The 14,806-nt window shown below is 38.4% G+C and overlaps 1 protein-coding gene across 2 annotated transcripts; it reads left to right on the plus strand.

The window, feature by feature from the left end:
* Positions 1-439: 439 nt before the first annotated feature.
* Positions 440-14,534, plus strand: LOC146368050 (acyl-coenzyme A thioesterase 2, mitochondrial-like). Of its 2 annotated transcripts, XM_084913496.1 has the most exons (4): positions 440-570; positions 8,171-8,626; positions 11,246-11,433; positions 12,537-14,534. In XM_084913496.1, the coding sequence occupies exons 2-4, from the start codon at positions 8,176-8,178 to the stop codon at positions 13,143-13,145; spliced, it is 1,248 nt and encodes a 415-aa protein (XP_084769622.1). In that variant the 5' UTR covers positions 440-570; positions 8,171-8,175; the 3' UTR covers positions 13,146-14,534. The 2 variants fall into 2 exon arrangements, with proteins under 2 accessions (XP_084769622.1, XP_084769624.1); XM_084913498.1 differs by lacking the exon at positions 440-570 and having other exon boundaries at positions 6,476-8,626.
* Positions 14,535-14,806: the final 272 nt, after the last annotated feature.

Below are 14,806 nucleotides of genomic sequence, written 5' to 3' on the forward strand. Positions count from 1 at the left end.
TTAAATCCAAAACACACCAGATAAAGAAAAGCGAATAGTTAAGTCTAACACATGTGCCAGTGAACCATTAAAGGTCTGTAAAACTATGCAGTTATGAAACGTAACTTTAACCTCAGCCAAACCGATTTGCTCAGTTGTAAATAAAACAGCGAAGTAAACGTGACCCGACAGACAAAACCTGAGTGAATTACGTCCAGCGTTTAACCACTGAGAGCTAAAACTCAGGTGAGGTTTCAAAGCTGTGTGCGGGTGATTGGACATCAGCCGCCGATGAAGCTGGTGCGTACGGAGCCCCGGAGGGGACATGGGGAAAAAAAAATTAAGACGGACTTTTGCGAGATCTCGCAAAACAAACTCGGGATCTCGCAAAAGTCCGTCTTAATTTTTTTTTTCTCCCATGTCCCCTCCAGGGCTCCGTAGGTTCGCCTATAAAGTGCTCTGTAAGGAAACAAGCTCCAGCAGCTCTGCGCTCGGGAAAAATACTATATTTCCTTATCTTGTGCAGAAAAATGCGCTGACATTGCGTTATATCGAGCACCGGCTGCCCAGTTAAACTGTGACTATCACCAGGTAAGGTAGGGTGTTTCTTGAATTAGCAGCAGGTGTTAAACAGCTGTTAGGGAGGATGCATGCAGGTAAACTGAGGGTCTGTTGAGCTGATCGCTGGTTTCGTGAGAAAAATGTCAGCTCGTTCTTTATGTTACAGAAGCACAGAGACACAAGACCAGGTGGAAAGAGACGATCGTTCGGTGAAAATGAGAATCTGCGAATGCAACATGTGGAACACGGAGAGTGGAATATGTAAACAAACCGGTTAACGTAACCCCCTCGGTGCACTCTGCATGCTGACTGTTAGCAGAGCTAGTGAAATCTCTGAAAACATCTGAGCACTTTTGCAAACATGTTCTATGTTGACAACCTGACCAGACATGTGAAGATTACAGCGCGACATTCGCGGCTAAAACACTGTTAAAAGTGTAGTTGGTGACAGAAAAACGGGGTATTTTAAAACTACACCACCACCATTGCTACCTGTGATTTGAAATGCATTCTGGGATACCTGGCTGCCCCAAGTCTTTTTTTTTTTTTTTTTTTTTTTTAACTTTATTTAACAAACAATGAGTATACAACATACGAACAGATGAAGTATACAAAACAACAGAACATGAACACAAAAAGCCAAGGGTAAAAGAAAAAGGTAACAATTATAAGAATACACGCAAAAATTCACATACATATATTGTTTTGAGAGCCTTTTTGTTGGTGGAGTCTGATATTGATTGTATGTACATTTCCACATCCTTAAAATAATGACAGAAATATGGTGTTTTGTTAGTAAACTTACATTTATGGATAAAAAATTTATCTAAAAGTATTAACAAATTTATCATAAAAAAAACATTTATCATACTTCTTGGGGAACTTAAAGAAACAGAATAAAACATTTTCCCATCGTAAAGAAAACTCCCTTAAAATATGGACAATAACAAACCTGCTAAATTCCTTCCAGAATCTCTGTGTAAAAGAACAGTACCAAAAAAGATGTGTCACAGTTTCTGGATGATCCCCACAGAAAGTACAATTAGTATTTATGTCCCTTTTAAATTTTACCATGTAGTGACTGGCTGGATAACATTTATGTAGAATTTTAAATGAGACTTCTTTCACCTTATTTACAATCAAATATTTATGGGGGACCATCCAGACTGTCTTCCACTTGATATCTGGAACAAAGCGGTTCCAATAAGATATTATATATGGGAGAGAGACGATATCTTCTTGGAATAAACTACGTATTCTCTTATTGCTGTTACCAAGTTCCTGTGAAAAGCAGATTTTTCCTATTGGTGATCAGCTGGATCAGGGAGAGTGACTGAGGTAGATATTGAGCTGTCAGTGTTTTTATATAACATTAAAGTCCCTGAGGGTATGGCACCAAGCACTAGGGATGGGTATTGATAAGATTTTCACGATTCCGATTCCATTTTCGATTCTGTTTAACGATTCGATTCTTTATCGATTCTCTTATCGATTCTTTTTAAAAAAAGGAGAACACTAAGGTCGAACAGCTTAGAACTTTGTTTTATATCTTCTCTTCGAACAAGATAGAAATTTAGGAGTAACATGGCCTTACAAACCCGACAGTGAGATCTTAAGAGATCCAGCCTGCGGCTCTTCAATGGGGTGTCACAGGGTCCCCAGGAAAAAAAATTGTAAATGTAAAATAATAAAATAAATATTCTTCTGTAGCAATAACAAAGTATAACGTAAATTATTCTGTAGCAATCACACAAGAATATCCAGTAATGTCCCTGCCTACAATTAAACACATTCACTTACCGAAAATCGGGGGCATCTGCTGTGGCAAATGGGTGCAAGCCTTTTACCACAAACTTAGTCACTGCTCGGTGACATTCGTCTATCCTGGCCTGAAAGGAGACGCTACCGGTAGACTGCAGCGAGAACTGCCAGCATCTGAGCCAGCCAGACTCTGTCTCTCTCATCATGGTCACCTAAATGCACAGTAATGACAGGTTTTGTGATAAGGCAGATCGCGCTAACATAATATGCACTGTTGTTGATTATTTACCTGCCGCATTAACGGGAGAGGACGTGCAAACGTTACCGCTGCTGCTGGGTTGAGATTCACGAGTCTGGAGCGGAATTAAAAACACGACATTCATTTAAGGTTATCGCGTGTCTTTTGCATATTCGTAGTGTTTCCTCCCTTAAATGAAATATCTACTTTGCAAGTAGCCCCGTTGTCATCCGTTCTCGTAAAATATAACCAAACTTTTGAGCATTTGAGCCGCTTAGGTACCATGTTTCCTGCCAGGTAAATGACGCTCCGCAACGTGGTGACGTCATTCGGGACTGGAATCGATAAGGGAATCGTTTGCAAAAATGGCAAACAATTCCAAGGAATTGAAACAGTGGGAACCGGTTCTCAACAAGAACCGGGTTTCGATACCCATCCCTACCAAGCACCATTGAGAATTCCTGAACACTGATTGGAAAATTATATAGTGCAATAAAGTCGTCGTAAGTAAGTAGTTGTCCCTCTTTACTAACCAGCTGAGCCACCAATAGGATCCCATTTTGGATCCAAGTTTCCAGGAAAAGTGATTTATTTTTATATAAAATATCTCTGTTGTTCCAGATAAGGTATTTGTGAGGTGAGAAGTTGTGTTTATAAATGAGGGTCCACGCTAAGAGGACCTGCTTATGGAAGGATGAAAGCTTTACAGGGAGTTTCTCAACATTGTAATTACAATTTAAAATAAAATTAAAGCCACCAAAATGAGAGAAAATATAATATGGTATAAAGTTCCAGATAGAGGTAGGGTTTTTAAGAAAATGTTTAGCCCAATTAATTTTGAAAGTGTTATTTAAAGTAGAAAAGTCTAGGACGTTAAGCCCACCTGATTCGTACTTATTCATCACAACAGTTTTTCTAATATAATGCGTACGGTTTTTCCATATAAAATTAAAGAGCATACGGTCAATATCTTTACTAATTTTCTTATCCAGATGTAAGGAGAGAGCAGCATATGTTAATCGGGATATCCCTTCAGCTTTAGTAATTAACACTCTACCTTTCAAAGACAAGTCCCTTTGCAGCCACTGGTTGAACTTTTTTAGGGTTTTCTGTATAATTGGAGTGAAGTTTGAAGAGCATCTTGATTTTTGGTCTTTGGATATTAACAGTCCCAAGTATGTGACTTCTTGTTTAACAGAGATATTACAGATAGTATTTGCAGGGCAGTCTTTAATTGCTAGTAACTCACACTTTTTTAGATTTAGGCATAAACCAGAGGCCTCAGAGAAATCACTAATCACAGTAAGGGCTGGTGGGATTTGGTTTGCATTCTTCAAGAAGAGTGTGGTGTCATCGGCTAACTGGCTGATGACGAGCTCCTTATCAGCTATGGTGATTCCTTGTACAACACTGTTTGAAATATTAGTTGCAAGAATTTGTGTACAAAGTAAAAATAAATATGGTGAAATAGGACATCCTTGGCGAATACCACGTTTCAGGTCAAATCTCGGGGTGGAGCCGTTAATCATTTTAATAGAACTATTGCCATTTGTGTATAAGGTTTTGACAGCTTTACAGAAAAACTTGCCAAAGCCAAATTTTTCCAAACAGTGGAAAATAAATTGGTGTTCAATTGTATCAAAAGCCTTATAAAAATCCAGGAAGAGAATGAAGCTATTGTCGGGTACCAGATCAGAGTAATCAAGTAAATCCAAAACCAGTCTAATGTTATTAGAAATGTGTCTGTTTCTCATAAAGCCTGATTGTGTCTCATCAATAATTGTTTCCAAGACCTCTTTAATTCTGTTAGCAAGTATTAAAGCCATAACCTTATAGTCATTATTGAGCAGGGAGATGGGTCTCCAATTATCAATAAAGAGTAAGTCTTTGTTTGGTTTTGGAATAAGTGTTATGAGACCTTGAGTAAGAGAAGGAGGGAGGGTGTTATTCTCTATACTTTCTGTAAAAACCTGCAGTAAAAACGGAGCCAGGAGATTAGAAAATGATTTATAAAACTCTGCAGTCAAACCATCTGTGCCGGGAGATTTATTGGCCTTAAGTGCAGAAATGGAATTACAAACTTCCTCCACAGTCAGAGGGCTGTCACAATAACTTCTATCTTCCACAACAATAGATTTTAGGTTTTTAATATTATTGAAAAATCCTGTTGAGACAGCCTCATTATATTTTGAGTTGTATAGTTTAGTATAGAATTCGGCACAGAAATGTGAAATTTCTCCAGGATTGTCAGAGACAATGCAAGTCTGAAAAAGTAAGCAGAATTTTGTTCGCCCTCCTCCAGCCACCTCTTCCTGGATCTTATGAAAGCACCCTCAGCCTTGCGTTGATATAAACCGTCCAGTTTATTTTGAAGTTCTAGTAAACTCAATTTATCTTCCTCTGAGATTTCTTCTGGGGACTTCTGGTAATAAGAGGCAATTCTGCTTATTACTTCTTGTTCTTCAGCTTTCCTTAATTTAGCAATTTGACTCCCGTATCTTCTCAAGAATTTGCATACTTCAAATTTAAAAAGTTCCCAATTGGTACAAAAGGACTTCTCTCTGTTAGCTTTGTTCCAATAATAAACAATTAATTTATTAATCTGCATGTTAACCATTTTATCTTTTAGTAAAGAATTATTTAACTTCCAATAAGAGAATTTATGAGGTATATTATCCAGTGTAAACATTTGGACGTTGATGTAAATTGCTCTATGATCAGTGAGGGGGGTGGCAAGTATATTAACGGTAATATTATCTTTATCAATAGAGTCAGAAACAAGCCAAAAGTCAATACGTGATTGCCTGGATCCTGTCTTATTGCTCCAAGTAAAGAGTCTATCATCTGGAAAATTTTCTCTCCAAATATCCACAAGATTAAATTTTCCCATAAATTTTTTTAAGTTTGCACTGTATGAAGACTGCTGCCCTGGAGGCCACCTATCAACCATATTGTCTAAAGCAATGTTAAAGTCTCCACCAATTAAGAGGACTGAATTTGGGTATTTGGAGAGCCAGAAATTAATTCTTTCTTCTAAGGAGTCAAGTAATTTATCATTTTCAGTTTTATTATTTTAACCATATATATTTACTGCAATGAAAGTACTGTTATTGTGTCTGATTATTGAGCAGAGGGCCCCAAGTCTACACAAGCAATCATTATCTAGGATCGACCTGTTTTGACTTACTTTGCATGGCAACCAATCAAATGTTAGAGAAGATGCATGGGTAGCGTTAACCCCGCCCCCTGAGTTTGATGGGTAAGGCTGACAGATAAAATTAATTCAAGATGAGAGCCAGGCGCCAGGACTGCCAAAATGAAATAAATAAATATATCATTAAATAATTAATTAAATGTGTCAATAATTAATTAATTACATGTGTCATACCTATTTATTTAATTAATTAATTCCAATTTTAATTAATTATTGCCACATTTAATTAATTATTTAATGGTGTATTTAATTAATTCATTATGGCAGTCCTGGCGTTCCATATTAATGAGGGTAATTACATTTTTTTTTTTTTTTTTTTTTAAGTGTGAACCAGACAGTGTAAAATAGAACACTGAAATGAATGTTCAGATACTAGTATGGCTGAAAAGAGGAATTAAACTGACTAAAATTGGTAATTCCTCAATTGACTGTATATTTGTACTAAATATAGAAAATTATGTTAATTGAAAGTATAATAAAAAAGAAAATCTATTTTATTAACTCCACAAAAATCATTTTGATATGAAGCATGGGAGGGTTTCTAGTGTAAAGTTGTTATACTGATATGGGTTGGGCAACAGTTGCTCAAATTTAACGAAAATTAGCACATTGAAACTTTCCCTGGTATTCTAGCAAATCCTATTAAACACATTTGTTAGCCAGATAATATATTAGATATGTAAATTAGTAGTTTCTTGACAATATTTTCATTTTTTATTTTTATTTTAACCCATTGTATGAATATGTTATACATGTTTGTAGTGAGACCACTTTATCCTGCAAGATTACCCAATACTGTCACATAGACAGGAGCAGGTGAATTCAGTAACACTCAGAAAGGCAGTACTATGTGTTTATTTACATTAAATGAGTAAAATACAAAAAGATGGAAGTGTGTAAGGGGCTTGGTGCTCCAAGGGAGCTGCAAGGGGTCCAATATTTACAGTGCTCTCAATAACAACTCAGGATCACCACACAAGGAGAGGGTCCCAAAACCTGTGCACAGACAGAGAGAGGGAGGTCAGGCAATCCACAATTAAGTACGATGTCGCACAAGCGCAAGTGTCTTAAATAGCAGTTTCGTCAGCCAGGCGATCAGGCACAGGTGGAACCTCAGAGGTACACACAATCAAGGGTCCTAAGGCATCCCAAAACAAAGGCGAGGGAAGAGAGAGCAGGATAACCAAGGCCCCTGACAAATACAGTACACACTGAATTTATCTCAAGGTTTTTGTAGATATTTACATACTAAATTTTATATCTAAATACTGAATGAACATCACTTCATGTCAACAAAACAGTTCAGTTCAGTTTGTTTCTCTAAGTTCAGTCCACTTCTGCTATTTATCAGAAAGTAGACGACTGTGAAAAAAACACTCCTCTCATGCTGATTTAGTTGTTGTTATGTCATGTGACTAAGTTGCACTGTCAGCTGTTAGTGACAGTAACAGAGGTGAAAAAACTACATGAATAAAATTAGTGATGTGTGTTGGAAGGAAATTTTCTACTGTGGCAGCAACACCAAGCTTTTTTTCTGGAACAAGAAGCAGAAGAAAGAAACCGAGGAAGAAGGAAATCACTCAGACAGACCCAAACCCCCAGCACAGAGATAGAGATCACTGTCACGGTTCTTCCAGTGAGCCAAAGATCTCCAGGTATCCTATATAGTGGTGAAAGGAATCAGAATCACGTTTATTAGGAATTTCGTTGGTGTTTCTCAAGCACAACATTGTAAACCCATTGAAGTTGAAGTAATGTTTCATTGAAGTAATGTTTCAGTCATGACTGAATCCAGCTCTTCAGCATTAGTTAATGATAAAGTGTTGTATTGGTGATCATAGCTGTTAAATTAACACATTGCTCTTCCATACTAGAGATGGGAACTGAGAACCAGTTCTTGTAGCAAACCGGTGCCCAGTAGTTCAGTTCCTTGTGATCATTAGTCTGTCTGCTCATCAGTCCTGCTTATTGATTCCAGTTTTACTTGCGCTACAATCAGCTGATTTCAGGAAAATAGCAGTGCAGTCCACAGCGTGGATATGGAGTTCTTATTTTGTCTTGTATTTGTTGCTTTTTCTGTTAAGTACTGTTTAACCTGTGTGACACTTTTGTTTTGTGTTCCCCCTCACTGACTTTGTTAATCTTTGTCTTGCTCATCAACCTTCTTCAATGAGTTGTTTTAGAGGTCACTTTTGCCTATTTCTGGAGTCCTTGCAAGTGGGTCAATGTGTTAGTGCATCCTTTTCTTAATTAAATCACTGCATCAGGCAAGGTGTATGACACTTTTGAATGCACACTGGATTTATGCCTCTCAAAACTGACTTACTGAAGTTAGATTTCTAACTTGATCTTCCATCTACTGTCTCCTTACAACAGGTAGGCGTTTCAGAACAATAATACACATTTTTTTCTTTCAGAAAATATGGCTTCCCAAGTCAGACTGAGGCTGCTGCCAAGAGCCAGGTGTCTGTTTGACGAACCCATTAAGGTAAAGGTGGAAGGGTTGAGGTCCAGACAGGCGGTCACTATGAGAGCCAGATTAACTGATGAGAAGGGAGTGGTGTTCAGCTCCTCGGCCACCTACAGGGCTGATGGCAGTGGGGAGGTCGACCTGAACAGAGATCCCTCACTTGGTGGGACCTACGTTGGAGCACAACCTATGGGTCTCCTGTGGTCCATGAGGCCAGACACCATGCACAAAAGGTTTCAAAAGACAAAGTCTCTGGGGCCTCAGTTGGTGAATTTTTCTGTGCACGAGGAGGAAGGCAGGATACTGGCAGAAGAGACAAATGAGAGGGTTCTGCTTGGAGATGGGGTCAGTCGGGTTCCTGTCAAAGAGGGGAACATTAGTGGAGTCCTGTTCACTCCTCCAGGTACTGCAGTTGTTCCAAGCTTTCTGTCTTTATTTTAATTAAATGACAGCCCGATGAGTGTTTCTGAACAAATACAATTGTAATGGTCCTGGGTCTTTGACCCAATGTTTTGGGTTTCTTGTGGATTTATGATTGTTTCCTTTGCTGTAAGAAATGATTTTAGCTTTTTACAGTGTAGTCCTGAGTTTAGTTCTTTTTACCCTGAGTTTATCTTTAATCCTGGTTCATAATTTCTTGTTTGTTATTGTTAGGTTCCTTTTTCCTCCTTGTCTTGTCCCTTATTTACCTATCGTTTCAGTAGTCTCTCTTTATCCCTTCTGTCTTTGTCAAGTTTATGTGTATTGGTCTTTGTCTCTGTTTGTTTCCTCATCTCTGTGATATATCTTCCTCTGTCCATCACTCGAGCTCACTCTCTTTTAGCTCTGTCATGTCTGCCGTCATCAAGTTGTGTGTCGTAGGCTATGTCTCAGTTCAGGGGATGCATCCTTTGGAGGCCGCATTTGCAGGCCGATTACATCACAGCGACGCAATGAAGGCTGTCCCAATTCGAAGGCTTTTTCCAAATGCGGCCGACAAATGCATCCTTCATTTCCCCGAATTTGAAGGATGGGTTCGGTGTATCCTTCGTGGCCTAACCTATCCCAGAATTCATAGCGCATAACAGCAAGTTCCCATTTCCAACAATGGTGGCATCTGTGTAGCTGTAATATTACTACTATTACTCTTTGCAATACTGTATTAATTAAATTAGTATTTATAACATTTTTATAATAATATAAAAATAATTTTCAAATGGGGCAATGGCAGAGGAGCACGGCTAAAGAGTTTGAAATATTACTCTTTCTGGGTCACAAAATAAACGTTTAACATATTTTCAAGTGAGATCTTCAAATATCTGCTCAGTTTATCAAGACATCACATATTTGCAAAAGTGCTCCGATGTTTTCTGAGACGTCTGTTACCCACCAGCTCGATAGCTGACGAGGTGGTCAAGGCTCACTAGAGCTGGCGAGAACACTAAACTCCCAGCACAATCGTTTCAGACCCTGTGTCTTCTGCTACTCAGGTTCAGTGTTGCCAACTCCTCAGTAAGGAAAATCGCTATTGGCTGTCCTAAAAGTCGCTAGAAGTCGCTAAATGACGTCATCGCCTAATTTGCATAATTGGTCATGCTAATATAATTGTAACCTACGTTGTTGGAGAGAGAAATAACATCATGGAAGAGACATAAAGTGAGTAAAGAACGTTCTAAATGCATTTAGAATTTATTTATAACTACAAATTAAATTTATTTTAGCAATTATTGTTTTTTTTAATGTCACAATTCCAACCCTGCTCCTTTATCTGGGCTTGGACCGGCAAAAGTGACCCGAAATAGGCACTCTGGTGGAGTTACTGTGTGTGTGTGTGTGTGTATAGGTAGTTTTAAACCTCGTGATCCACAAAACAGCATAACAGTAAAAGAAGAACTGACTGCGTTACAGTCAGTGCGAGAGCAGCGGCTTCGCTCATGCGCGATTCATTTGCAGTTCGGACGCATAGGTGTGAACATCTTCTGCCCTGATAGCAGCTGGGGAGGACTATTCTCCGCCCGTGAGCGCTTTGGAATGGGCGAGGTACCCACGGCAGCACCCGCTGCTTGTTGAGAGTAAAAGCGATACCCGCTTTCACGTCAAAAAGTCATCATAAATAAGTCTCCAATAACACCAGAAAAAGTCGCCAGATTTGTCGCTAGTCGCTTTTTAGAAAAAAAGTCGCTAAGGGGGTCTGAAAACTCGCTAAATATAGCGACAAAGTCGCTAAGTTGGCAACACTGCTCAGGTTAAACATGATATACAAGTCAGTTAGATAACTTAATGTTATTGTTTGGCTTTTTTCAGTATTTTATTTGTTCCCAAGTAAATCTGTTCGGCTGAGATTAACGTTACAGTTTTCATACAGCTGAATAAACGTCAAACAGAAAACTGTTTAAATAGAAGTTTGAGATGGTAGAGAATTTACTCTAATATCATTGTTATATTTTATATAGCAAGGAGCAGACTGCTGAGTTTATTAAGCTTCACCGAGACAGCAGTGGCACAAATCTGAAGGCTAGACCATCCCACTTCACAGCCTCGCACTTCCGGCCTTCTCAGTCTTCAGAGGACCCGGCCCATGTAGACCATGAAGGCCGGGTCCTCCAAAGGATGCAGCCCCTGAATTGAGACACAGCTGTAGTCGCATCTCAATGTGTTTTCAGTTGTATTTAGATAGTCATTGTCTCATGTGCTTGGTGTTCAGTTTTGCTTCCACTGTCTAATCATTTAGATTATGCCCAGTGTTGTTTCCCAGGTGTTCCCGCTTGTTATCCTGTGTATTTAGGTCCTCAGTTTCCTTTGTTCGTTGTCACGTCATCAGTTTTCATTTCAGTCCATCTGTCAACTAGTTTAAAGTTCAAAGGGTGTCAAGCTTTTATTCAGTTATGGCTGTAACTGCTGTCTTTCTATTGTTCTTTTATTTAGTCACATAATGAAGTGACAGAGATTAGATCTTAAGGAAATCTAGAAATTAAAAATGAAAAAGTTTTTTTTTTTTTTTTTTTCATTGACAGAAGAAAATTTTGTGTCTACTATGTTCTAGGAGAAGGTCTGTTTCCCGCTGTCTTGGATATACCTACATTGAGATCTGAGACAAGAGCCAGTCTACTGGCTAACAAAGGCTTTGTCGTCCTCTCTATAAGTGCGTTCGAAGCCAAATTTGAAAATATGCAAAAGATTCATCTGGACCACTTTAAGGAAGCAATGGATTTCTTAAAACAGCAACCTAAGGTGAGTTATTTTAATGAGCACTCATAAGGTCTGAAGAAGTTTTGCCTTTTCCAGAAACATGTATTTGTTTCTTTTTTGTGGACCCTGAAATTCAGCTGCTGGATTCCTCCAGCTAATGGGGTTCCTAATGCTCTTAATAAGGAAAAAATAAGGAAAAAATTAAATTAAATAAAACAGTCACATTCTGAGAACATTTCTCATTTTCTTTTGTTCAGAGATTTGGATAAGTGAATTAGTTTCTCCAAACATAAAGCTGCAGCCAGCCCAGCACAGAACCCAAATATGGGGAATTGGTCTCGCTAAGCTAACAATAAAATCAACCTACCTGTTTCTCAAAATCTCAGTAATTATTTACTATAATCTTGTTGGTTGAACTTAAAATATGAACAATTTCATTTTTTTTCTACAAAAATCAGGTTTACTACAGTAGATCAGCTTAATTGGTATCTAAAAGGATAAAATCCAGGTACATAGCAAAAATAATTATGAACTTTATTGTTTTATTTAATTAAATATGATAATTTAAAGAATATCACATACAAAATATATTATTGTGAATGTTTGACTCTTTTATTTTTAAATGAACCCTTTCATCCATAGTGGTCACTACAGTGAACAGCTATTCAAAGGCAGTTTTCTTGTATTTGTGTCACTGTTAATGGTGTACTTGCACATAAACCACTACATTGGACACTGATGTGTCACTCCATACCCTGCCACCCACTGGTCGTTTAATGTTACTATAGATGTATGACGTGTTTCATTGTAATTATTGTTATTTAACCCTGTCATGCAGGAATTATGACAACCTCAATCAGGATATTTTATTCTCAAGTATTTGTATTCATTTTTTTATGCCTAAAGATGAATAGAAGCACTCAAGAAAAAAATCCTGATTGAGATTGTCATAATTTATGCATGAAAGGGTTAATTTTGCCATCAAAGGTTTGTCTTCACTAGCAATAATGCCTTATGCATTTCATTTGCAGGGATGATGAATGGTCACACTCTCAAAGTGCATAAAAGGTTTAACAAATAAAGTCAGTACTTAGTTTGAAGTGTTTCTATAAATTTTATCAGCTTTAGTTTGTGTTATTTCACAGGTGGGCAGTAAAGGAGTTGGCATAGTAGCAAGATCAAAGGGAGCAGACCTTGCACTCTCACTTGCTACCTTTGTGCCAGGTGTCGAGGCTGCAGTATGCATCAATGGCTGCAGTGCCAATGTGGGGATTCCGCTCTATTACAAGAAACAGAAGATTCTCTCACCATTAGGGTATGACTACAGTAAGTTGGTTCCCACTGAGTCAGGTGCCAGTATTGGAAAGTATGCTTGTGAAGACCCGCTAGCAGAGAAGAACAAGGGCAGCCTCATCCCCATTGAACGAGCAAAGGCTCATTTCCTCTTTGTGGCTGGAGAGGATGACCTCTGCTTGGACAGCAAGGCATACATGGACCAGATGGTGGAGAGACTGAAGCGTCATGGAAAGGAGAACTTTGAGAGTGTGTCTTACCCTGGAGCTGGACACTTGCTGCAGCCACCTTATGAACCCTTCTGCCCTTCTTCTGCACATGGAGTTATTAGGTATATATCCTCGTGGGGAGGTGAACCCAAGGCACACGCAGCAGCTGAGGTCCACCTGTGGAAGAAGATCCAGGAGTTCTTCAGAACTCACCTGAGTTGTGATCCTGCACAGACAAAAGCCAAGTTATAAAAGAAAAAGATAATTATAAAGACTGAGTAACAGAAAAATAAATAACATCAAATTAATTTACGACAACTTGTTAAAAATGTGTGATTTGTAGAAGATCCATGATTTGTATGAGTTTCTTCCCACTTATCTTTCGAGCTTCACTGTTTCTCTGTGTTTGCCTCAGTTTGTCCCTCCCTCAGCTGTCAATTTGTTTGTTCCTTCACTAAGTATCCTCACATCTCTTCCTGTTGTTGTTGTTAACAGTTTTATTCTTCACAGACTTTTGTTTGGACTTCTCTGGAGCATCATTTGTAGATTCGTCTGCTTTCCCTGTGCACTATTCTTGAAAGCAGGTTCAACAAGCGCCGAGTCCAACAATTAACTCCGAGTTACTTAACTCAGCATTAATTCTGTTTACTCTGCATCTGACTATAAGCAGTACTTTGATGTAAAACATGCAAATATTGCTCTAAATGAATCAAAAAGGGGGTCGGGAGGGGCTAAAATTCCTATAAGGTGAGATGTTATTTCAAAGAAAATGGTGCCCTCCCTGTACAACTGTTATTTTTAGTTGTGATTCTTTCAGCAGGTTTTGTATTTGTTATAATGTTACAAGTGGCTCTGGCTTGAAAAAAGTAAGATCTAGATCAACTTTTTTACTTCCAGGAGGTGGAAACAGAAAAAAGATCAGTAAATTATTGGTGTATCCTTGGTTGAGTCATCAGAAGGTTTGAAGTCCATCAGCTAGGGAACCTGCTTACCATGTGCAGACAGAACCCAGGTCAGGTCTTTAGATACACCGGGCCTGTATAATAAACACACTTGTCAATAGAAAATTGTACTTAGTAGTCAGTATAATCTTTTAATAATATAAGTTTGCATGTGGTAGTGATAGGATGTGCGATCCTTAATAGTCTGCAAAGGCTTTGTGTGCATTCCAGAGTGCTCTGGCATTCACACCCACATCCTGGGAGCATGGGAAAGGTCATACTTTGTCTTATTGTTTTATGGTAGGATAAACGTAGCTATGTCAAGTTTTAGTCTAAGTGCTTAGATGAACTGTTGGACTTCCAGACCAGCGGATTTAGGGAAGTCGGTTATGGGGTCACACTCTGACTCCACACAAACACATACATACATACATACATACATACATACATACATACATACATACATACATACATACATACATACATACATACATACATACATACATACATACATACATCCACATTCCAATGTATACACATCCACATTCCAATGTAAGGATCAAACACCCACTGATGTATAAAATAAAGACCAGGGCAGTCTCAGAGCTGCGAGTCTCTGAGCCCTCACTCTCGTGCGAGCGCTCTGGTGGCTGCCCTTGCTAGCAAGAAAACCAGTGTGTTTCTCCTCTCTGATTCTCTGCTGAAGAAGTGTTTTAGAATACATCTCTTGACAACACTAGTTGTATCCAGATAGTAGTTAAATACTTTCTGCAATATGATTTTTTTTTTTAAAGTCCTTTGCATCAAAAATGTTAAAACATTAAAATTACTTTCTTTGTATAAAAGACATCCAGTTTAAGGTCGAGTTTATATATACATATAGCAGAGTTTCAACAGTCCATGCTGCACAAAGTGCTAACAATGTAAAAATGCCACTTAAATGAATAAAATGCACAACAATGATGAAGGAAA

Source organism: Perissodus microlepis, chromosome 18, assembly GCF_051167445.1.
Source record: "Perissodus microlepis isolate ML-2025 ecotype Zambia chromosome 18, ASM5116744v1, whole genome shotgun sequence".
In the NCBI taxonomy this organism is placed as follows: domain Eukaryota; kingdom Metazoa; phylum Chordata; class Actinopteri; order Cichliformes; family Cichlidae; genus Perissodus; species Perissodus microlepis.

Excerpts from the sequence above, each read along its gene's own strand:
- LOC146368050 (XM_084913496.1), top strand. The coding sequence starts at position 8,176 with ATGGCTTCCCAAGTCAGACTGAGGCTGCTGCCAAGAGCCAGGTGTCTG. Across the intron at positions 8,627-11,245 it reads AGTCCTGTTCACTCCTCCAG|GAGAAGGTCTGTTTCCCGCT; the intron begins GTACTGCAGTTG and ends ACTATGTTCTAG. Across the intron at positions 11,434-12,536 it reads TCTTAAAACAGCAACCTAAG|GTGGGCAGTAAAGGAGTTGG; the intron begins GTGAGTTATTTT and ends GTTATTTCACAG.